We start from the raw sequence: 23,087 nt of genomic DNA, 5'->3' as shown, positions 1-23,087 counted from the left end.
CGTGGTTCTCGTCTTTATTTAGGGAGATATAGTACGGGGAGGTGTTTCTGCAGGATAACCTGCTTATCCCTTATAGATGCGTCATGGGAGTCTGGCTCCCATTCCATCACTCACTACTTGGATGATTTTCTTTTTGTAGGACCAGGTGATTCCTCACACTGTCAATTTTTGTTGGACAATTTCTGCCGGCTCATGAAAAAATTTGGCGTCCCCTTATCACAAGGAAAAACAGTTGGTCCGGTTTCAACGCTATCCTTTTTGGGGATTGAAATCGATTCTGAGGCCATGATTTTTCGTCTCCCATCTGACAAAGTTTCTGCATTACTTTCATTGCTCATGGGTTTTCGTTCGGTTCGTAGCGTTACTTTACGCCAAATGCAATCTTTACTGGGCCTCCTAGTGTTTGCATGCCGTGTCATGCCTATGGGACGTATTTTTTCTCGTCGCCTGGCCCTCGCAACCAGGGGTGTCAGGCTCCCCCACCACCGGATTCGGATCTCGGCACCGCTGCGCGCTGATTTGATTGTTTGGACTGATTTTATCTCTCAGTACAACGGTCATACATGCTTTCAGGAGGAGGAAATAACAAATGAGGAGCTATCCCTTTTCTCTGATGCCTCTGGGTCACTTGGTTTTCGAGTGATTTTTGATGACCAGTGGTGTGCTGAACGATGGCCAGATTCCTGGCATGCCTTAGGCTGGGTTTCCAACTTAACCTTGCTTGAGCTATTTCCCATAGTGGCGGCTGTTGCTATTTGGGGAACTGTTCTACGGAATAAGCGCATTTTGTTTTGGACCGACAATATGAGTGTAGTTCATGCAATTAATCATTTGTCTTCCTCGTCCCCCCCGGTCATAAAATCACTCAGGTCATTGGTCCTTAGATGTTTGGAACTTAACATCTGGTTTCGTGCCCGTCATGTCCCTGGTTTTCGCAATTCTGCTGCTGATGCCCTTTCTCGTTTTCATTTACAGAAATTCCGAGAGCTTTGCCCCCGCGCTCAGCCGGACAGCTTGCCCTGCCCTGTCAGTATGTGGAACCTCCTTCTCAGCAACTGATTCCGTTGGTGAGGGCTTCCGTGGCTCCTGCGACGTGGCAAGCTTATGGTAAGGCTTGGTCGGAATGGCTGAATTTTGCGGGGCACCCCCCGATTGACAGTTCAGAACCTGCCCGTTTGGCAGCTACAGTTCGGTACTTGATACATTTGCGTGATTCTGGTTTTTCTGGGTCCGTGGCCCGGAATCGTTTAACTGGTATCGCCTTCCATTTCAAGCTTCGCGGTTGGTCGGACGTCACAAAATCTTTTATTATCAGTCGGGCCGTTCGTGGTTGGTGTCGGTTGACTCCCCGCCAGGAGCATAGACGGCCGATCTCTTTTGCACTGTTGGCTCGCCTCATTGGGGCAGTCCATAATTTTTGCACATCCCCTTTTGAATCCGCCCTTTTCGCGGTTTCCTTTGGATTGGCCTTTTTTGGTACTTTGCGAATTGGTGAGCTTTTGTCCTTGTCGAAGCACCGTCCCGGTGGCCTCCGGCACAATGATGTTACAGTTTGCAATGGGGGCTTGCGTATCCGCATCCGTAAGTCCAAAACGGACCCATCTGGTAGGGGCTCTTGGATCACCTTATTCGCTATCCCTGGCCCTGTCTGCCCCATTGTTTTGGTGAACAACTATCTAGCTGTGCGTCGCTTTGGTGTGTCCTTCTTATCTCACGAGGATGGTTCACCACTCACAAAGTTCCAGTTTTTGGCCCTCTTTCATAAATGCCTGCGATCGTTTGGCTTGAAGCCTACTGATTTTGGTACACACTCCTTTCGGATAGGTGCGGCTACCGAGGCCGCGAGAGCTGGTTTGTCCAATTCCGAGATTCAGCGCATTGGTAGATGGCGTTCTTCTTGCTTTGCGCGCTACGTTCGACCTGATTTATTGCTTTACTAATTTTGTTTCTTTCCATAGGCGGTGCACGGCCGGCGGTGTGGCTGTTGGGCCACTCATATATTTTTTGGGCTGGCCAGAGAGCGGCGTATCGCCCGGGTGGAAGGCATCTCGGCTTTCGTGGCCTCGACGTGCATTGGAGGGGCATCAGAGGCCTGATGTGGCCGCAGGTTCTTCCGGAGGTAGTCGGCATCGCTCAAGTTGCGGTGTCCCCGGTGATTCTTCTTATACACGCCGGGGGCAATGATCTTTGTTCCTCCCGGCTTGCCAAGCTCCTGACTACTATGAGGTCTGATGTGGATAAATTCCACGGTTTCTTTCCCGAGCTGGTTCTCATTTGGTCAGAAGTAATCCCCCGCGTTGCATGGCAGGGGGCTCGCGACGCAGCAGCAGTGGAGCGGTCACGCCGTACTTTGAACGCGAGAATGTCCCGTTTCATCCGCTTTAAGGGTGGTGTAGTCGTCAGACATAGGCAGCTGGAAGGGGACAACTCCAGCCTCATGTTGCCGGATGGCGTCCATCTGTCGGACATTGGCATTGATATTTTTTTACCAGGCCTTCAAGATGGCATTGAGCAGGCACTTCTTTTAATGGGTGGGGGTCGGAGCGCTGTCTAGGGACTTTTCTCCTCCGTGGCGGTCAGTTCTGGAATGGTGGTGTCAAGCGAAGGCTGATTGCGCCGGGTGACCGGCCTGGCATTACGCCTCGTCTTGACAGCAGTATAAGTTGGTTTGGATATTTGCACAAATTAATGTAAAAGCTGTGACCGACCCCAACCCAGCAAAAGATGAGAGTTTTATATATGTTTGCACTTGATTATCTCTCCAATAAAGTTTACTTGTTTTACTACAAACGTGTGTTTTGTTCGGGCATGGGGGGTTGGTTTGGTTGTGGGTCTCAGCAGTCTGAAACATATGGACAGTTCTTGGAAAATATGCTCTTGACCCTCCAGAAGCAAGACTCAACATAAGAAAAGGACAAATGGATCCAGGATGGAGCCATACAGAACAAGAAACATCTGATACTGCAGAAAGGGAAACTGTGCCTCCCATGGGCTCGCTATCTGATGGTGGCTAGATAGGGACCATGGCACTACACACCAATCACAAAAGAAAATGCATAATCTTGTGAGAGGATACTACCATTTGCTAGGCTTCTCAACTGCAACAGCAAATTACATGAGAGAATGCCTGGTTTGTACCCGATGCAATCCCAGGAAAACAGAAAAGACACCCCAAAGTGTACACCCAGTCCTCTGTAGCCTTGCCAACGCATGCAGATAGATCACATTCAGACGCCTCACTCAGGAGGATTCAAATATGCTTTGATAGTGATAGACATCTTCTCTGGGTGGTGTAACGTCCTGGATGTGGATACACGGGACCGTGCACCGGACTCCCCCAGAGAGGCAACCAAGAGCTAACCCCTATACAGGGACTGTCTGGTCACCCCACCAGAAGGACTAGATCAGGGGTGGGGAACCTCCGGCCCGCGGGCCGCATGCGGCCCGCCATGACCTTTTATGTAGCCCCCGGGCAGATTCCCGGGGGAGGCAGTGCTGGTGCTGTCACCGCGGTTTGCTGCCGCCGGCCCTTTAAATCCACACATTGCTGTTTGTGCTGCAATGTGTTCTCCCGTCGGCCAGTGCCAATTGCCAATGGGCGGGTCCACAGCAGCCTCACAGCTTCCTGCCTTGTGTGTCCGCCCCCTGCCCTCCGGAGATCAGTGCCTGCCTTCTCCTTCTGATGCAGTGTGTCCGGCTCCTGCACTCCGGTGATGTGAGTGCGATGCTGCTGTGAGTCCAGCGCCGATCCTCTGCTGCTATGCGCCCTGCCCAATGCTTTGTGCCTCCCCACACCAGTTCTGTAAACCCTCTCCCCCAGAGTTGCATGAAACTCTCAGCGCAGTGTGGCCCCCAATGTCCTGTGTGCACCCCTCCCCCAGTCCTGTGTGCAGCCCCCCAATGTCCTGTGTGCAGCCCATCACCCAGTAGTCCTGTTTGCACCCCCCCAATCCTGTGTGCACCCCTCCCCCAGTCCTGTGTGCAGCCCCCCAATGTCCTGTGTGCACCCCCACACAATCCTATGTGCAGCCCATCACCCAGTCCTGTGTGCACCCCCTCAGTCCTGTGTGCACCCCCTCAGTCCTGTGTGCACCCCCCCCAGTCCTGTGTGCACCCCCCCAGTCCTGTGTGCACCCCCCCAGTCCTGTGTGCACCCTTCCAGTCCTGTGTGCACCCCCCCAGTCCTGTGTGCACCCCCCCAGTCCTGTGTGCACCCCCCCAGTCCTGTGTGCAGCCCCCCCAGTCCTGTGTGCACCCCAACCAGTCCTGTGTGCACCCCAACCAGTCCTGTGTGCACCCCAACCAGTCCTGTGTGCACCCCCCCAGTCCTGTGTGCACCCCCCCAGTCCTGTGTGCACCCCCCAGTCCTGTGTGCACCCCCCCCAGTCCTGTGTGCACCCCCCCAGTCCTGTGTGCACCCCCCCAGTCCTGTGTGCACCCACCCAGTCCTGTGTGCACCCCCCCAGTCGTGTGTGCAGGCCCCCCAGTGATGTCTGTGCAGGCCCCCCAGTGATGTCTGTGCAGGCCCCCCAGTGATGTCTGTGCAGGCCCCCCAGTGATGTCTGTGCAGGCCCCCCAGTGATGTCTGTGCAGGCCCCCCAGTGATGTCTGTGCAGGCCCCCCAGTGATGTCTGTGCAGGCCCCCCAGTGATGTCTGTGCAGGCCCCCCAGTGATGTCTGTGCAGGCCCCCCAGTGATGTCTGTGCAGCCCCCCCCCCAGTGATGTCTGTGCCTCCCCCCCAGTGATGTCTGTGCCTCCCCCCCAGTGATGTCTGTGCCTCCCCCCCAGTGATGTCTGTGCCTCCCCCCCAGTGATGTCTGTGCCTCCCCCCCAGTGATGTCTGTGCCTCCCCCCCAGTGATGTCTGTGCCTCCCCCCCAGTGATGTCTGTGCCTCCCCCCCAGTGATGTCTGTGCCTCCCCCCCCAGTGATGTCTGTGCCTCCCCCCCAGTGATGTCTGTGCCTCCCCCACAGTGATGTCTGTGCCTCCCCCACAGTGATGTCTGTGCCTTCCCCACAGTGATGTCTGTGCCTCCCCCACAGTGGTGTCTGTGCCTCCCCCACAGTGGTGTCTGTGCCTCCCCCACAGTGGTGTCTGTGCCTCCCCCACAGTGGTGTCTGTGCCTCCCCCACAGTGGTGTCTGTGCCTCCCCCACAGCGGTGTCTGTGCCTCCCCCACAGCGGTGTCTGTGCCTCCCCCACAGCGGTGTCTGTGCCTCCCCCACAGCGGTGTCTGTGCCTCCCCCACAGCGGTGTCTGTGCCTCCCCCACAGCGGTGTCTGTGCCTCCCCCACAGCGGTGTCTGTGCCTTCCCCACAGCGGTGTCTGTGCCCCCAGCCCCGCGTGTGGTGTCTGTGCCCCCAGCCCCGCGTGTGGTGTCTGTGCCCCCAGCCCCGCGTGTGGTGTCTGTGCCCCCAGCCCCGCGTGTGGTGTCTGTGCCCCCAGCCCCATGCCCCCAGTTAATTAATTGCTTCACCCAATATAGCAGGGTCATTTAAACATTGATAATTTTGTGCGGCCCCCGAAGGTTGGTAGAAATTTCCACATGGCCCCCGACAGAAAAAAGGTTCCCCACCCCTGGACTAGATGCACGGCAGCTGGAACACAGTGAGTACGAGGTACGGGTCCTTCAGAGATTGGCACAGGAGATGACTAAGGGGCACTTTGCACACTACGACATCGCAAGCCGATGCTTGCGATGCCGAGCGCGATAGTCCCCGCCCCCGTCGCAGCTGCGATATCTTGTGATTGCTGCCGTAGCAAACATTATCGCTACGCCAGCTACACATGTACTCACCTGCCCTGCGACGTTGCTCTGGCCGGCGACCCGCCTCCTTATTAAGGGGGCGGGTCGTGCGGCGTCATAGCGACGTCACACGGCAGGCGGCCAATAGAAGCGAAGGGGCGGAGATGAGCGGGATGTAAACATCCCACCCACCTCCATCCTTCCGCATAGCTGGCGTGAGCCGCAGGACGCAGGTAGGAGATGTTCCTCGCTTCTGTGGCTTCACACACAGCGATGTGTGATGCCGCTGGAACGAGGAACAACATCGTAACATTGGTCATTTCCATATTATGGAAATGTCCGAGGCTACACTGATGATACGATTACTACGATTTTGCGCTCGTTAATAGTATCAAAAAGGCTTTACACACTACGATATCGCCTGCGACGCCGGATGTGCGTCACTTTCAATTTGACCCCACCGACATCGCACCTGCGATATCGTACTGTGCAAAGTGCCCCTAAGAGTCCAACGGGAACCGGAGGCCGGACAGATGACGGGAACCGGGTACAGGTGCAGAGCAGTCCCAGCCGACGGGGTCCGGATCCAGCGGGACGTGCAGGCTGATGTATCCAGGTGAAGTCCAAGTGATGGGTTCAGGCTGACGGGAGATGACGAGATCCTCAGCAAACAGTCACCGGGACACTTCCTGGGAGATCGGCACTCTGGGACCAGGTCAGGGCGGCAGGTGGACTCTGTGGAAGAGACAGGGTTAATCCAAGAGCAAGGCACAAAGGGAGCTGAACATCTAGCTCAGGGAACACGTTGATCAGGCACCGGCCATATGAAAAAGGAAGTCTTATATAGCCTGTACCTGAATTCACCCATATCCTGTTTCCGGGATGCTGACCCTTTAAGAAGAGGTGAGTGAGAGCGCGCGCGCGCCCTAATGCGCATGCGCGAGGCCCGGGTACCGGAGACCAGTGTAAGGGGTGGATAGACCCCTCACCAGGAAGTCTAGTTAACCCGGAAACGTTGTTAATAAAAATGTTTTTATATTTTATGCATGTATGTTGTTGTCAGGGTATCCCCCTAGTGGCCGGGTGGGACGGCTGCCACCACAGTAGGGAGGAGGAGCTGGCAGTTTAGGAGGGAAGAAAGTGTGTGAGTGAGGCAGTGATCTCTGGGACAGGAGAGAAGAAGGAACAGCCAGGGGCAGAGTGTGGCAGCTGAAGTACAGGGAAGCCGGAGAAGACAGGAGCGGGCGGAACCTCGTAGGGTGAAGCAGTCCGGTGTGGGTCCGGGCTGTGGGTAGCCAGAAGTGGGAGCCGGGCGAAGTGAAGTAGTCAGGCACGTCGCCCACTTGAGGGAACGCTAGAGTAGACTTCCCCTCAGCTGAAGAAAGCGCCATAGCATTGTGCTGTATTACTGCCAAGTGTGAAGAACTGCAGAGAATAAAAGATGTTTGTTGTTTGCATTGACCCACGCCTGAAGAGTATTTGTGCGCCGGACAACACCTGCACCACCACACTCTGCCCCACAAAGGCACCTCCTGTTCCTCCAGTGACGGCGACGCCAGGGGTAAGCCTGTCAGCTAGGGCCACGATTACAAGCCCAGAGGCGCCCCTGGCACCCCGTTACATTTGGCGTAGTCGGCAGGATCCGGATCATATGCGAGGGGACCCGCTCCAAGAAGATGGAGACCAAGTGGTGCCAAGGGCCCCTGATCCGGACTCTCAGCGAAGATTTACAGTCCCATGGTGGGAAGAAGAAACAGTGCCTGAGGTGAAGGACCGGGCACAAGATGGCGGCAAGGTGGCCGGCGTCTGTGAAGAAACAGAAAGCGCGCGCAGAATTGGCGCCAAAAGAAGAGCCTGGGGCTGGCCGGTGCCGAAAAAGAAGTTCGGAGTACTCCGCCCAAAGAGGGGAGGTGCCGGTCCCAGGGCACGAACAGAAACATGTACAGTGGGCGGCGTTGTAAGAAGAAAGAAGTGCCGTCGCGGAGGGGTCGAGCTGTGGCGCGAGGCTAAGGGTGGAGTATCCTCAAGAGCGGGAAAAGTAAGCCCGCCTCCACTTCCTCTAGTCTCGCCACTGACCCAGACGCCATTACTGAGAACTAGTGTTGCTGAGAATATGGAGAAGTTGGACGAGAGCCGTCTGAAGCAGGTGGTGTCTGCGGAGGGATTTCCTACCTACTTGCCGGCTGTACCCGGAGGACCGGGGCAAGCCAGTAGGGTGACTTGGCTCACAACGTGGGATGCGGAGACCGGTGCGACTACAACCGAGGTCCGGGCGACCTACGCCGCCCAATTGCCGTCGGGGAGCCGGATGTTGGGAGCCCCATATCCCTGCCCAGAGAGACCCCCGCCAGCTGCGGTGGGGTCTGGAGCGCCTAGCCAAACTCCGGCAGAAACCTACGCCCCGAAACTAGAGAGAGACGACTGGGGTTTCTACTGGGATCCGGTGCTGCCGTCTTCCCTACCGACCCGAAGATCCCCGTCACCTGAGCCGGACCCAGTGCAAGAGCGGCTGCTTGTTGAAACCGTCGCCCGGGAGATCATGGCGGGTCCCCACGGCGAAGAGCTTGAGCGTCAGTATACCACTGGAGTGGTCGTTAAGTTTAACCAGAGAGAAGGGTACGGCTTCATCCGGGATGGCGAAACCGGCGACGACTACTTTTATAATCACGTCAACTTGAACACGGAAGGCCTCCCGCAGCGGTTGCATACCCTATACCCGGGAGAAAAAGTACGATTCCTGAGAGAAGTGGGCTGCCGGGGCTTGTTTGCGGTGGGGGTGCACCGTACGCCTACTGAGCAGGAGGCTGCCCAATGGCAGCAGGAGGTAGAGTGGGAAGAACACCAGGCCCGGCGACAAGCACAACGAAGACCGGTGCTGGCTGAAGCCTCCCGACCCCGACATACCGTAGCCGTAGCTCCGGCAGTCATGCCTGTGCAAAGTACCGACCCGGAGAAGGGAACCTCGCCGGTACTGGCGATTAACCAGAACATTATCACTCACCCGACGATTGTTATGGGCAGCCCGCCACCGTCCCGCGCAACGACCCCCTCGCCTCCGTCGGAGCTTGAGGAGCCCAAGCCGGGGGCTGCAGCAGCGGAGCAGCCCACCAGTCAGGAGCCTTTCCGGCGGCTGCGCCGACTACCCGGGCAGCCCCTATCGGAATACATCCAGGCTCAGAGGGCTGAGTGGCAACGAGCCTTCCACCCGGAATGAGTATCGAGACCGGAGGAAGGCGGGACTGTTTTGTTTGAAGCCGGCGTGTTTAAGCCGGAGAAAGTTTATTGTTTGAGTTGCATATTCCGGAGTGAGCCTGCTTGCTGGACTGAGCCAGGGGCTCCTTCGTGTTATTGAGAGAAGAGCTTCCGTGTTCCTGCGGTGATCGCCAAAGACCGGGAGCGCTGCAAAGCCTCCGGGCACACCAAAGACCGGGAGCGCTGCCAAGCCTCCGGGCGCTGGACAGGTTCGCAGTTGATTGAACATGTTTTTATGTGGTTTTAACAGTTGTAATTTTAGATTGGAGCCTGGCCGGGAGGCTCAGGTTAAAGAGGGGAGGAGTGTAAGGGGTGGATAGACCCCTCACCAGGAAGTCTAGTTAACCCGGAAACGTTGTTAATAAAAATGTTTTTATATTTTATGCATGTATGTTGTTGTCAGGGTATCCCCCTAGTGGCCGGGTGGGACGGCTGCCACCACAGTAGGGAGGAGGAGCTGGCAGTTTAGGAGGGAAGAAAGTGTGTGAGTGAGGCAGTGATCTCTGGGACAGGAGAGAAGAAGGAACAGCCAGGGGCAGAGTGTGGCAGCTGAAGTACAGGGAAGCCGGAGAAGACAGGAGCGGGCGGAACCTCGTAGGGTGAAGCAGTCCGGTGTGGGTCCGGGCTGTGGGTAGCCAGAAGTGGGAGCCGGGCGAAGTGAAGTAGTCAGGCACGTCGCCCACTTGAGGGAACGCTAGAGTAGACTTCCCCTCAGCTGAAGAAAGCGCCATAGCATTGTGCTGTATTACTGCCAAGTGTGAAGAACTGCAGAGAATAAAAGATGTTTGTTGTTTGCATTGACCCACGCCTGAAGAGTATTTGTGCGCCGGACAACACCTGCACCACCACACTCTGCCCCACAAAGGCACCTCCTGTTCCTCCAGTGATGGCGACGCCAGGGGTAAGCCTGTCAGCTAGGGCCACGACTACAAGCCCAGAGGCGCCCCTGGCACCCCGTTACACCAGTGCAGGAAGCAGTGAAGGAGATGCAGGGGAGCCAGGCAGAGAAATCCGGGACGCAGCTGCACGCCGGGGCTGGCGGGCGGGAGGCACGGAGGATGCACAGGAGGAAGAGCATGACACAGAGCCGTGGGCAGGAGAACCGGGGACCGGGGCGGTGAGTGACAGGCGGTGCTGGGACCCGGGGAGCGTGACAGGTGGCCAGCAGCTTTTCCCGTCAAGAACCAGTCGGCGAAGACAACAGCAAAGAAACGTGTGAAAATAGTGTGTAGACGTGGGCTCCTGGAAATGATAGAAAGGGACCAAGGACCTGCTTTCACTGCCAACTTTGACCAAAAGAGATATGGCAGGCCATGTGCACCGAGTTGGCCTCACACACCCCTTACCACCTGCAGAGAAGTTGAAAGATTAAATGGGACATTGAAAGCAAAAATGTTTAAGGCAGCGCAGGAAACAGGGAAGCCATGACATGAGAGTCTCCCCCTTGCATTGTTCACAACCCGGACAACCAAGTGAAGTCCCTATGAGATCCTGTTTGGAGCTGCCCCTAGATAAGGATTGTACTTTCCACAGCAATTTTCTTTACAGTACGATACTCTAATTAAATTTGCTGTTGAACTAAGTAAAAACTTGACTAAACACATTCTCAAGTTTTCTCCTCCATCCCAGATCCCCAGGACCTAGAAGGCACACACCGAATCCAACCAGCTGACTGGGTTCTCATCAGGAAGGTCACCAGATGTGCCCTTGAACCCAAATACGATAGGCACTTCCAAGTCCTCTTGACAACCACCACAGCAGTCAAAGTTGGAGGAAGATTGACATGGATCCACGCATCCCACTGCGAGAAGATGCCGGATCCAGAGGCAGGGGATGGCTGTCCTCCCTCATCTGCCTGATACATATCTTTTTCTTAATACCAGGGAAGGCTGGTCAGGTGGCCATAACTAAGGAAAATGGTGTGATGACCTTCTGGTTCAATGTATCAATGCCAATAGCCTCCTTCCAGTTTCACTACTGCAGCATAGTTGAATGCCCAAGCCCAACTAAACAATATCTCATGTATAGTATAGTGTTGCCCGAAAAATGTCTATCTACCAATGTACTTAGGTTTTGAGGACCCTTCTGATGGAGACCAAGGGCTGTATGGATTGAGTTCATGAGTTGACTATGGACAGGACAGTTAATTAAACTTGGAATAATAATCTGCATTTTGACTGTATTAACCTTAATCATGCGCTGTGTAGCTCCATGTGTCAAGAATATGGCATCCAAGTCTGTGGATGAGGCAGTGACTATGTATGTGACTATGTATGTGTGGCGCTCCTGCGGCTTTGGTCGCCACAGGGTACTGCACCTCACTTAAGGTGCAGTGCTCAACCCGGATCCAGAGGAGGTCGGTACCGGTATCACCACTTACACAACTCAAACACACAGCCAGGTTGCCCTCCCCACTGAGGACCGGGCTAGGGTAGGGTACTAAGGCAGTCTCCAAACATGGGGGGCAGCGACCCACTAGTGAAAGGGACCCCGGGGAGGAGCAGCCACCAGGGGGAGTCAGGAGCCAAAACAACAGTTAGGGAGTTCTCCTGCAGGAGAGGAAAGGAGCGGACGGTTTCACCAGTGGCTCTGGTGGGACACAGGAGTTCATACAGTCACGGGGGGGAGCTTCATTGCTCCCTCGGAACCGGCGCCACACAGGGTGCAGGACCCTAGGGAAGATCATTCTTCATGTTGGTTTTCCTGGCCGCGTATCGCAGGTGGCGTCACGACAACAACCTCCTATCATCTCCCCCTTTTATTGTGGCCACCTCGGGGCATGAAACCGGGCAGGACAATGCGACATCCCAGACCTCCACACTGGCCCGGTGATGAGTAACAGGTGTCAGATCGGACCTGAACCCCATGCCCCCCTGGGTTACACATATACAGCCTTTGAGGAGGCCCCACCACTACCTGAGGCATATGAGGCTCTGAGTGCAGGTGATCCTGATTACTACGCCCTGATGAGGAGACTGCTGGGTGTGTACGCTGACATGGAACATAGCCAAGAGGATGAGGATAGTATCTGACTTCCTTCTGCCTAATCCGTTAACCCTAGAACGCGCAACCATAGAAATCTACATTTTCACATACCTGTGGCCTTTTAGGCCAGTGTTCAAATAACATGGAGTAACTCAAATAGAAATACTTTTCAAAGTTTATTTGAGATGTGAATATTTCAAAACATTAAGTTAACAAGTAATCTTGCAGAAAAAAAGAAAACAAGTAACCTTGGAGGCCTGCGAGGCCCCAGGTATGCGTTCTAGGGTTAAGCAAGGGAGTCCATGCACAAATGATGGGTTGTCTCATAAGTGGTCAAACAGCACTATACAAATATTTGACTCTTAGGCGGGCTTTGCACACTACGACATCGCAGCCCGATGCTGCGATGCCGAGTGCGATAGTCCCCGCCCCCGTCGCAGCAGCGATATGTGGTGATAGCTGGCGTAGCGAAAGTTATCGCTACGCCAGCTTCACACACACACTCACCTGCCGTGCGACGTCCCTGTGGCCGGCGACCCGCCTCCTTGTTAAGGGGGCGGGTTGTGCGGCGTCACTGCGACGTCACACGGCAGGCGGCCAATCAGAGCGGAGGGGCGGAGATGAGCAGGATGTAAACATCCTGCCCACCTCCTTCCTTCCGCATATCCTACGGAAGCCGCAGTGAGGCCGGTAGGAGACGTTCCTCGCTCCTGCGACTTCACACACAGCGATGTGTGCTGCCGCAGGAGCGAGGAACAACATCGGACCGTCGCGTCAGCGTAATCATGGATTACGCCGACGCTGCACCGATGATACGATTACGACGCTTTTGCGCTCGTTAATCGTATCATCCAGCCTTTACACACTGCGATGTCGCATGCGATGCCGGAAGTGCGTCATTTTCAATTTGACCCCACCGACATCGCACCTGCGATGTCGCAGTGTGCAAAGTGCCCCTTAATATGGCTACAGACAATTAAGAAGGTTTGTGCACATTTGAAGTGTAGCCCCAAATCAATACCAGAAGGCTCCAGTTGAATAGTACAAAAAAGTCTTATCTGATAACGATGGCGGCATAGTTCATAGTTTCTTGGGAATAGTTTCTGAGATGAGAGAGACATACACCAGGTCCAATAGAGGTAGGGGAACACTATCAAAGGTCTTGGAGAGTTTCATTAGACTCTCCCTGCACCCAGGCTCTGAGGCACGGGGTAGACTGACAAGGAACATTTTTTTGAAGATGGTGAAGCAGGATCTAGCTGACCGTACCACCATTCTCCATGATTCCTCTGTGCTGTACACCCATTCGATATACAAGCTGGACATGTGGCAGAGTTCCCTTATACAGTGATGGCATTTAGTGTGCGGCTGTATCCATTTTGTATTTGCTAGGTTTTTTCAGCTGGCACCTATACACACTTGTAGGATGTGCAGGTCAGTCTTTTGAAATATTTGCAGTGAGTTTTTTTCTGACTGAGCACTCTGCCCTATAAACCAGGCTGTGTTCACAATCCTTATACCAGGAGTCCTAGCTGCCCAGACATGGAGGTTAGTCCAGATAGTGGCATTTCAAGTTAGATTTTTAGTCTAGCTGCCCAGACAAGGATGTTTTTAACCTAGATAGTGGCATTTTAGTTAGGGACCTGGAATATTGAGATTTACCTTGCCGTTTGGTTTCCGGGCTTACATGCATTGGCCAATTCATAAACTAAAAATCTCATTTTTTCATATAGCAGTAATGCAGTACCAGAGTTCCCTTATACATTGATGGCATTTAGTGTGCGGCTGTATCCATTTTGTATTTGCTAGGTTTTTTCAGCTGGCACCTATACACACTTGTAGGATGTGCAGGTCAGTCTTTTGAAATATGTGGCATGAACTGTCTATCCCTCTATGGCCTGCACTGTCAACAGCGTTTTGTCAAAGCGGGTTCTTAGTTCACCCAGGGGTATAATAGGCGCATCCACCTGACAACTGAAAATGCTGACAGGCTGACTGTTATCAAAATCAGCAAGGCATAGTTTGGCCCAGTTTTCTCAACGCTACCGGATGACAGCAACGGAATATAAAGGCAATTAAAATGTTCTTTTTTTTCTGCTATATTACCATGCTCCCCTTCCCAACCAGAAATTGGTATATAGTTCATGGTTTCTTCTTTTTCCTCTCCTCCTCCTTCACCATATCACCAAGGTCATCATAGAGCCCACGCTCAAACTTTTTAGCAGGTCATCAGGTGGCCCTTGCTCCAAATCTTTTGGGGGTCTTAAGGAAGCCCTTACTCATAAGTTTTAGTGGGTTATCAGGCAGCCCTCGATCAAAATGTTGAGAGGGTAATCAGTTGGCTCTCACTGCAAATTTTAAGAGGCTAAACAGGCTACCCTTGGTCAAACTCCTTATAGGGTCATCATGCAGCCCTCTCTCTTAATTTTTTGAGGGTGTTTTATACACTCCCCTTCCTTTTTTTTAGGATGTGTATGAGGCCTACAATTCTCCTACACATATAGATATATACCACTCAGGGGGAAATATTTTTCAGCCCATTAATAAGTACATAGGTTTTACCAGTACAGGAGTCCCACTCCTTAAAAATGGTAACATTTTTTTTGTCTGAGGCCCTCCTCTACTTGTCTTCCAAGGGGTATTGCAGTTCCTCCTTCTAATTTTTGGCCTCCCTTGCACTTAGTGCATAGGCTTTACATGTCTAGGAGTCCCACTACTTAATAATTTTAACAGAATGTGTATGAGGCCCTCCTTTATGTCTAATACAGGGTGTATCAGAGTCCCTCCTTTATATCTAATACAGGGTGTATCAGAGTCCCTCTTCCTTCTAATTTTTGGTCAGTTCTTGCATTGTCCTCATAGGCTTTGTGAGATTCCTAGTCTCTCCTTCATAAATTACACAGGAAGTGTCTGACCATGTTACACACCACATGCCCAGATAAGGTAGGAATAAGTTAAATTTACATTTGCTGGTGACTATCAACAGATGTAGTTTTATTTACCCCATCTATGCCATAAACGGTGGAGAAATATGCTGAGAGATGGCCTGGCTATTAAGGGGTGGAGGAGGCGTTTTTGTTGTTTGTTTTTTTTCATCAAGGTGAAGAAAGAGCCTGACCCACCATGGTCTTGTCTGTCTTTGTAATCATGTAGCGTTAATGTCTTTCATAACTTTATGCCCCTTCAACTGTATATATTTTTTTGGCTTTACTCCTCCCTTTATAAAAGTGATTACAGATGATGATCTTGATATAATCAGGTCAGAAGATAATCAGGTCAGGAGATAACCAGGTCAGGAGAGTAATATGAAATATGCAGGACTTCCCATAGACAATCTTTGGCTGGAAAGTTATCATGAGCTTGGGGGTGGGGTGACCCAATATAGCGTAATGTTATAATTACTGCTGTGGAGCATGTAGAATCCGGTGTATCACCCTCAGCTGGTTAATCAGGGGGTGTCAGTGCCAATTGGGGCCTGGCATGGAGTGCATGGACCTATCCTTAAAATAGACAATCATGTCGGAGTCATCTGATCATATTTGGGTCAGATCTTAGCTGTAGAGACTTTGCCCTTATCTCTTCAGCTCTTGGTCACTTTCCAATCATTGATTTAATGGAAACATGAGATTTATCACAAGATCCTTTAAATGTCATCCAGCAACAGACAAAGCTCTGACTGAGGCTTGGCGTCCTCCTTATATCTTTAGCTCTTACATCTTTGGTGGATCAAGTCCAAAAACTAATGAATAAGAGTCTCTCTTTGTTAGGGGTGCTTCACACACAGCGAGCTCGCTGCCGAGATCGCTGCTGAGTCACGCTTTTTGTGACGCAGCAGTGACCTCATTAGCGATCTCGCTGTGTGTGACACTGAGCAGCGATCTGGCCCCTGCTGCGAGATCGCTGCTCGTTACACACAGCCCTGGTTCGTTTTCTTCAAAGCCGCTCTCCTGCTGTGACACACAGAACGCTGTGTGTGACAGCGAGAGAGCGACAAATGAAGCGAGCAGGGAGCAGCAGCCGGCGTCTGACAGCTGAGGTAAGCTGTATCCAAGATAAACATCGGGTAACCAAGGTGGTTACCCGATATTTACCTTAGTTACCAGCCTCCGCAGCTCTCACGCTGCCTGTGCTGCCGGCTCCGGCTCTCTGCACATGTAGCTGCTGTACACATCGGGTTAATTAACCCGATGTGTATAGCAGCTAGGAGAGCAAGGAGCCAGCGCTAAGCAGTGTGCGCGGCTCCTTGCTCTCTGCACATGTAGCTGCATTACACATCGGGTTAATTAACCCGATGTGTACAGCAGCTAGGAGAGCAAGGAGCCAGCGCTCAGTGTGCGCGGCTCCCTGCTCTCTGCACACAGCGCTGGTAACTAATGTAAACATCGGGTAACCATACCCGATGTTTACCTTAGTTACCAGTCTCCGCAGCTTCCAGTCGGCGGCTCCGTGCAAGCGCAGCGTCGCTTGCACGTCGCTGCTGGCTGGGGGCTGTTCAGTGGTCGCTGGTGAGATCTGCCTGTTTGACAGCTCACCAGCGACCATGTAGCGATGCAGCAGCGATCCTGACCAGGTCAGATCGCTGGTCGGATCGCTGCTGCATCGCTAAGTGTGAAGGTACCCTTAGTGTCACTCACTAAAGACAAACATTAAGTGTTTACCTACTTGTCTGGAGGAGTCAATGTAAACCTGACCCTGGTTGTCTACAGTAGTTAATGTATACAAAGCTCTGGTTGGCTCTAGGAGTTAGAATATACAAAGCCCTGCTTGGCTGTAGGAGATAGCGTAGAACTTAATCTTATGGTCTGTCAGAATGTATAGCTAGCCATGCGTGTCTGGAGGTGTGAGTGTATACCTAGGCCTGATGGTCTGGAGATATGAACGAATACCAGACCCTTCTATAATCACTATGACATAGCCTGATAGGCAGTGATAAAAGCTGCCACATCTCCCAGCATGCCATGCCACTGAAGGTAGTAGATCACTGGAGCACTTTTTTGATTTTATGCACCCCATTGTCCTGTTCTCTGGGAATCCATGGACCTCCGCATATGGAGTCCGGTATACGCACATTCACCGCGTTCAGTCCTGTGACTCAATCTTAAACCAGTAAAACAATGATCATATGGGAATCAATGACACGTATGCGTTGAGGTGTCCTTAATTAAGGAGTTATTGAAACTGATCCTTCATAAGACGTGTCATCCGCAGTAATCCCACTGCCTGGCCGGGGCTCAGGAAGATCTGACAAAGCTGCTGAAGGATTAAGGTGGACTCATTCCATGTTAATATAAGCCAGGACTTGAGAGACGGAGCTCAGTACGGCACAGACAGGTGTGCAGCACTACAGGGTGCCCCAATTTCAAACCTAACACAGATGAGAGCACAAAATAGTGGTTGAGTCTTGTTCAGACTTAACAAGGGGCTCTGGAGCTTAAAGATAGTGTTCCTTGGGGGTCTTAGATTGTCACAATCACATGATTAGAGGACTTTCTTATGTAACATGTTTTTGGGTAGGGGAACAATAAACATGGGCACAAATCTAGTGGAAGTAATACACAGAGGACAGAGGTCTTCTGCTTTGTGGTGGTTCTCCCATGTTGTGATATAGTATGCACCTCTGGTGTTTCCATTTCTAAAGCTCAGGTTTGGGTCAAAGTGATGATGAAGAATACCCCTAAATAGTAAAACCTGATCAAAAGAATATCTCTTTGAGAAGACTATCGCCAAGTTTTCCAATTCTTATAGGTTGATCTCTTCTCCAGATGACCACCAGTAGATGATCACATTGGATATAATGGCAATGGAGGTGCCCTCCAACTATGGAGTTCTAAAAACGGATCTTCTAAAAATGTATCTATCATCTACCATAATCCCACCATCCAGCAGAAGACAATTTTTGACTCTGATATCAGGTGGTCCTCTGGAAGAGGCTGGACAGTCAGAGAGAGCTCTGCCAACATGTAGCCCTTACTGGATTTCATGTTTCTACAGTGACAGTTTGTGGTCTGCTGAATGGGTTTTGTTAACTATGGGTCAGATACTCGTCCATTGACCATAGACACAACAGCACTTGACGAATGTGACCAGCCTCACGTCGTTCCCATTTATGGTGATAAAACTTCAGTCAGGCTTGTTTGGTCCCTCTAATCTTGGAGATCTCAATTTCAACCATTTGAGGTCAGATAGATACCTTGCTGACCTCCTGGTGGTTGATAATTCATGAGATCTACAGCAGAGCTCTCACAGGAGGGGCCGAGATTATTCATAATGACAGAGGCTAATTATAACTGAAAAATTCTAAATATGACAGGAGGTCATAGGAGCATCATTATGGCCAATTATACATAAAACTCGATGAACAGGTTAATTAAAGCAATGACACGTACCAGGGCTGGGGCTGTCAAGCTTCTCCTCTGATTCACATAGGTGACATTCAGGGTCATCATCATTGAAGGGTCGTGTGCTCATCTAATTAAGTCCATGGGTTGATGGGACTTGGGGGAAATCATGGCCCCTTGTACCCAGGGCAGATGGACAATGACCGGTAACAGAGACCTTGTCTCTGACAACATTCCCACTGTCAGGGTGTGTGTATGCTGCAACAGGTAGGGTGTTCCTAAGTGTCTCATTCAAGGCAGAACCAAATTAATTGATGGTGCCGGACTGACTGGTTTGGGCTGGGACTACAGCCTCCTTCCTAAAATAACTAGGGCATCGTATTCCTATAAATGATGACCAACGCGAGTCATTCCAGCTCTTCTCTGCGCGCTGACAGTATCTGGAGGAGGTAAGTGTTGCTAGTATTAACGACATGGGAACAAAGAATTAGACTTGTATATTATCGGACATTGTGTTATGAGGAGGTAGAGGACCATATACGATGTACTGCCCGGCCGGGGGGCTATACATAGAAGAAATGTGATTACATCAACAGATTTTTTTTCCTTTTTATTGGTATTTTTAGTCTTTTTTTTTATCACATTTTTATATCATATCTGTTACGTAGATATTTGAAAAATGCTTAGAAATGATATATTGAGGGCCCTTCCCTTGATTATAGGGTGAGGATCAACATGGGGAGCAAGCTTACAAGATGTTTTTGTAGAGTTTTAGTAATTTTAAAGGGCGTGGAAAATATAAAATTGATGAAACTTACTAAAGTATTTTTGCTTTGCAATTTTGAAAAATGTGTCCCAATTTACACTGCTTTCCCCAGTTGCCTATGTGATGCATCCTATGACATTAGTGATAAAACACTGACTTCGGAGGTGGTCAGGGGGAAGGTTTGCTTGGGTTTCGGTGGTTAGTTTGTGTTGACGACTCTCCGTGGACAGTTCTTCTGTATCTGATCAACTTATGTATAGATGATTTTAGCCTAATTTTCTTATTAAATATTCCCTTTAATGGCTGAGACTTAAAGATGGATGATACTCTAATATTCAGTAGGGTCTTTGGCTCCTTGTTGCTTCTCTTACTCTTTGCGTTGCCATAAGGGGCAGTAATGGGAGTTCTCTCGAAGCCTCTGATATTGGTAGTTGATGTTTCCTTGTTTCATTCTAGGGTATTTTTTATTATTCTTGAGGTCTCAAAATAATGTAGCTATAACAAATCTCATTTTCCCTCAAATAGGACCAATTAGACATTTGTAATCATGTCGAAACTCATCTCAGTGATCCATGACATCATCAGGATCTTTCAGACTTATTCCCAGAAGGATTGTAGCCACATTAAGCTGAATAAAGATGAACTCAATCTCCTCATCCAGAACGAATTTGCAGACGTCATCAAGGTATGAAGCACTGGAGATACTATTCTTAGGAAGTTGCTCAAAGGTGGTCCTCAGGGGCGTGTCACTTGATTAACAGGAAACAAGAGGTCAGGGCTGAAAACTTCCAACCTCCTGATTGGCTGTTAAAAAACAGGATAATATTTGACCATGTAATTTTTCTACTAGTGCATTTACCAGCAGTAACTTTTTCTCTTAATGTAGCTACTTATAAGACAATAATATCCTTATCTCATTGTGCAGGATGGATTTTGGTACTCTTATCCAAAAAAAGATGTAACGTTTTTGAGTAAATTAGAATAAGAAAAATACAAAAAAAAATATACGAAGTGTAAGGAGAAATTAACTGACATAGTAATGCTTGGAATGTGTAGTCATGCCTCGGCTACGATCAATCCCACCTATTGACAAGCAGAGTTTGTATGACCAATGCTGTTTTGTGCACTACAAATTTGCCAGCATTGTTTTCAAAAACAGTCCTGGCAAATTTGGCACAGTTGATATCTTTCCACATAACTTACAAAGTTTACCTGTAATTCTCTTCTAGAACCCAAAAGATCCAAAAACAATCTCCAGCTTGCTACAAATTCTTGATGAGGACAATGATGGAGAGGTGGACTTCAATGAATTCTGCGACCTGTTGTGTAAGGTATTGAAAGCCTATTATAAGGTTGTCTATGAAAAGGAAGACACATGTCAACACCAAGACCAACCAAAGAAGGATGGGGAAATGACCTCTGATACTACATCAAAAGTAACCGATGAACCACCAAAATTCTACCAAAAACCACTGTACCCAAAATCAGACAAGATCCCATCCGTCTACCATGACCAGAAAGGTGTAAGTTGTGGGGATCAGAGCTCCAAAGTTGAAACAACTCAGGTCTCTACACAAACTGAGCCTAAAAAAGCAGATTCTCTTGAAGCCCAGGATTCCTCTAAACAACCAACAATTAAAATTGAAGAAGCATCTCATACATCAACAGGAAACCAATATGGCAAAGATCAAATATCTCAACCAGACAACACAGGATCAAGTCCCCATGATGACAAGCAGAGCAATAACCAAAAGCCTCCGCAAGATACAAGCGGGACACAATCGCAAGGAAGTGGTGAAGGCAAAGACACAACTTCTAAACCAGACACGACTGAGGCACAGCCTGCAAGTTACAGTCAAGGAAAAGCGCACGCTCAACAAGACAGCACTGAAACCCAAAGCTTAAACCAGGCCAAAGATCATACATCTCCACAAGCTATAACAGGCTCACAAGGCCAAACTGCTAATGAATGGAGCGATCGAACCCGTAAAGAACAGAGCGATCGAACCACTGGCAAACAAATGACATCTCCAGAAAAAACAATTGAGATACAAGCTGGCACTTATAGTCAGGAGGAAAAGCAAAGAACTCAACCACACACCACAGTATCACAACCCCATGGATATGAATCAGATAAAGACCAAACACAAGGTACCTCCAGCCAACAATCTATGAGTGAAAAACAGGACAAGGCCCAAACATGCCATGAAGATACCACCAGCTCAGATACCCAACATCATAATCAATCTCAGCAACATGACTCAGCCAGCCCCCAATCTGTAAGTTCCGAAAAAGTTAAAGTCCAACTAGACACCACTGGATCACAATCCCACCATGAGAACAGTGAAGAAACCACCAGCTCACAATCTCACCACCAAGGAAAAGAGCCAGAAACAGTGTCCCATACCCCAGCAGATCAACCTGGTCATACTGAAGAACCAAAGAAGTTCTATCAAAAACCTGTGTACCTACCTCCTGTACAAGGCTTAGGTCTATCCACATCACAGCCACCTCCATACACTCAAACCCAAGAAGAAAACCCTAATTCTGAATCTCATCAAATCCCACAGGTGCCCCAGCAACCTCAAAAGACCATGTTCTATCAATACCAGCAAACCTTCTCCTCACAGAAGAAGAACCCATGAGCAAAATGGATGGACCTACTAAAATATTCACATACTCTTTGAAGAATCTGAAATTTTTGTGCAGCTGAGCCTCTGGTTTTCCTCTTCTTTTTTTCTTGTGTAATCACATATGTTCCTCAAGGCAGGAGATAAAAAGAGACGTGGTTTGGGTGGGCTACAAGGTGTGGCCTCCTTGAAGGACGGGGTGGAATGGAAAGTTCTTCAGTCTGTGATGCCCCTATAGCTATCAGTATTTAATAAGTTCATTATATGAAGCTGCTTATTAAATTACTGTTTGATTATACGGAAAGGAATAAAGGAATAATAAAATGATTGTGTGGGGTTGTTTATTACCTGTAGTACGTGTTTTGCAGTAGAGGCCTGTCCTCCATGGATAACTGGCCCAGAGAGCAGATCAGGCTCACATATGTGAAGCCTAGAATACCCTTACTTATTTCTCCTCATTTCACGTATCTTTCTAGGATTTCTTATCAGTCTTATTCTATGGCATTCCTGACCACTTCTATGATAATATATTAAATATATGCCCATATGTAATTCTTGAGAGAGTTCAGTATCTAGGTCAACGATTGGAATATAAACAGGTGGTAAGTAAATTCTAAAACTCCAGATAACACAGAGGTAACGAGAACAGGTGGTTAGGAAACAGTGGCATAACTAGAGTTCATTTGGCTACTGTACAAAATGTAGACCCGGACCCCCCCTACACTACATGTTAATAATGGTATGTAGTGTTCTAGATCTCATAAAGACATAGGTGTTGCCCTCTCCCCTTCATTATCTAGTAATGGCCCCCATCCTGGTATACAGTATATGTCCCCCATCCTAGGTCCCTTCCTGGTGTATGTTACACATCTAAGTATATATGTCTCCCAATATGGGCTCCTTCCAGGTATATATGTGACGCCCTGGCAAAACCAGGTAGTTACAGAGGTTGTACAAATCTCTCTGGTACAATACTCCATCCTCCTTGGCAGTCCAACACAAAACCCACACTCAGGTGCACAACACCAGCCACAAAGCCTAGTCACCCCCCCCCCCCCCCCCGTGACAATAGGGACACACCAGTGGGCGGGACCAGGCGGATGGGAGCGCCCACCTAGGGGGTCCTGAAGTGTCAGGGGCGGGAACACAAGAGTTGAGTCTGGAGAACAGAAGAGACCAGTGCTGAGAGTTGACAGTAGAGGAGCATGGAGTGCAGTGGAGTCAGGGGTTGGGGCCGCTGGACTACCGGACTAGGTGGCAGACGGCAAGCAGAACCACAGGCAATGGAGATCCAGTCGCGGGAGACCTAAATTGGACCGGGGCAGGGTTGTAGCCCACCGGTGCCGACAGTGGGAATCCGGTCCGGAGGC

General features: G+C 50.3%; 1 protein-coding gene across 1 annotated transcript; it reads left to right on the top strand.

Moving 5' to 3' along the window:
* Positions 1 to 18,696: 18,696 nt before the first annotated feature.
* LOC142257472 (uncharacterized) lies at positions 18,697 to 22,045 on the top strand. Its single transcript, XM_075329598.1, has 3 exons — positions 18,697 to 18,770; positions 19,613 to 19,772; positions 20,317 to 22,045. Exons 2-3 carry the CDS (start codon positions 19,635 to 19,637, stop codon positions 21,730 to 21,732), a joined length of 1,554 nt encoding a protein of 517 aa, XP_075185713.1. The 5' UTR covers positions 18,697 to 18,770; positions 19,613 to 19,634; the 3' UTR covers positions 21,733 to 22,045.
* Positions 22,046 to 23,087: the final 1,042 nt, after the last annotated feature.

Source organism: Anomaloglossus baeobatrachus, chromosome 12 (assembly GCF_048569485.1).
Source record: "Anomaloglossus baeobatrachus isolate aAnoBae1 chromosome 12, aAnoBae1.hap1, whole genome shotgun sequence".
Taxonomy (NCBI): domain Eukaryota; kingdom Metazoa; phylum Chordata; class Amphibia; order Anura; family Aromobatidae; genus Anomaloglossus; species Anomaloglossus baeobatrachus.
Note: the sequence above shows the minus strand (reverse complement) of the source record. Positions and strands in the feature narration are given on the sequence as shown.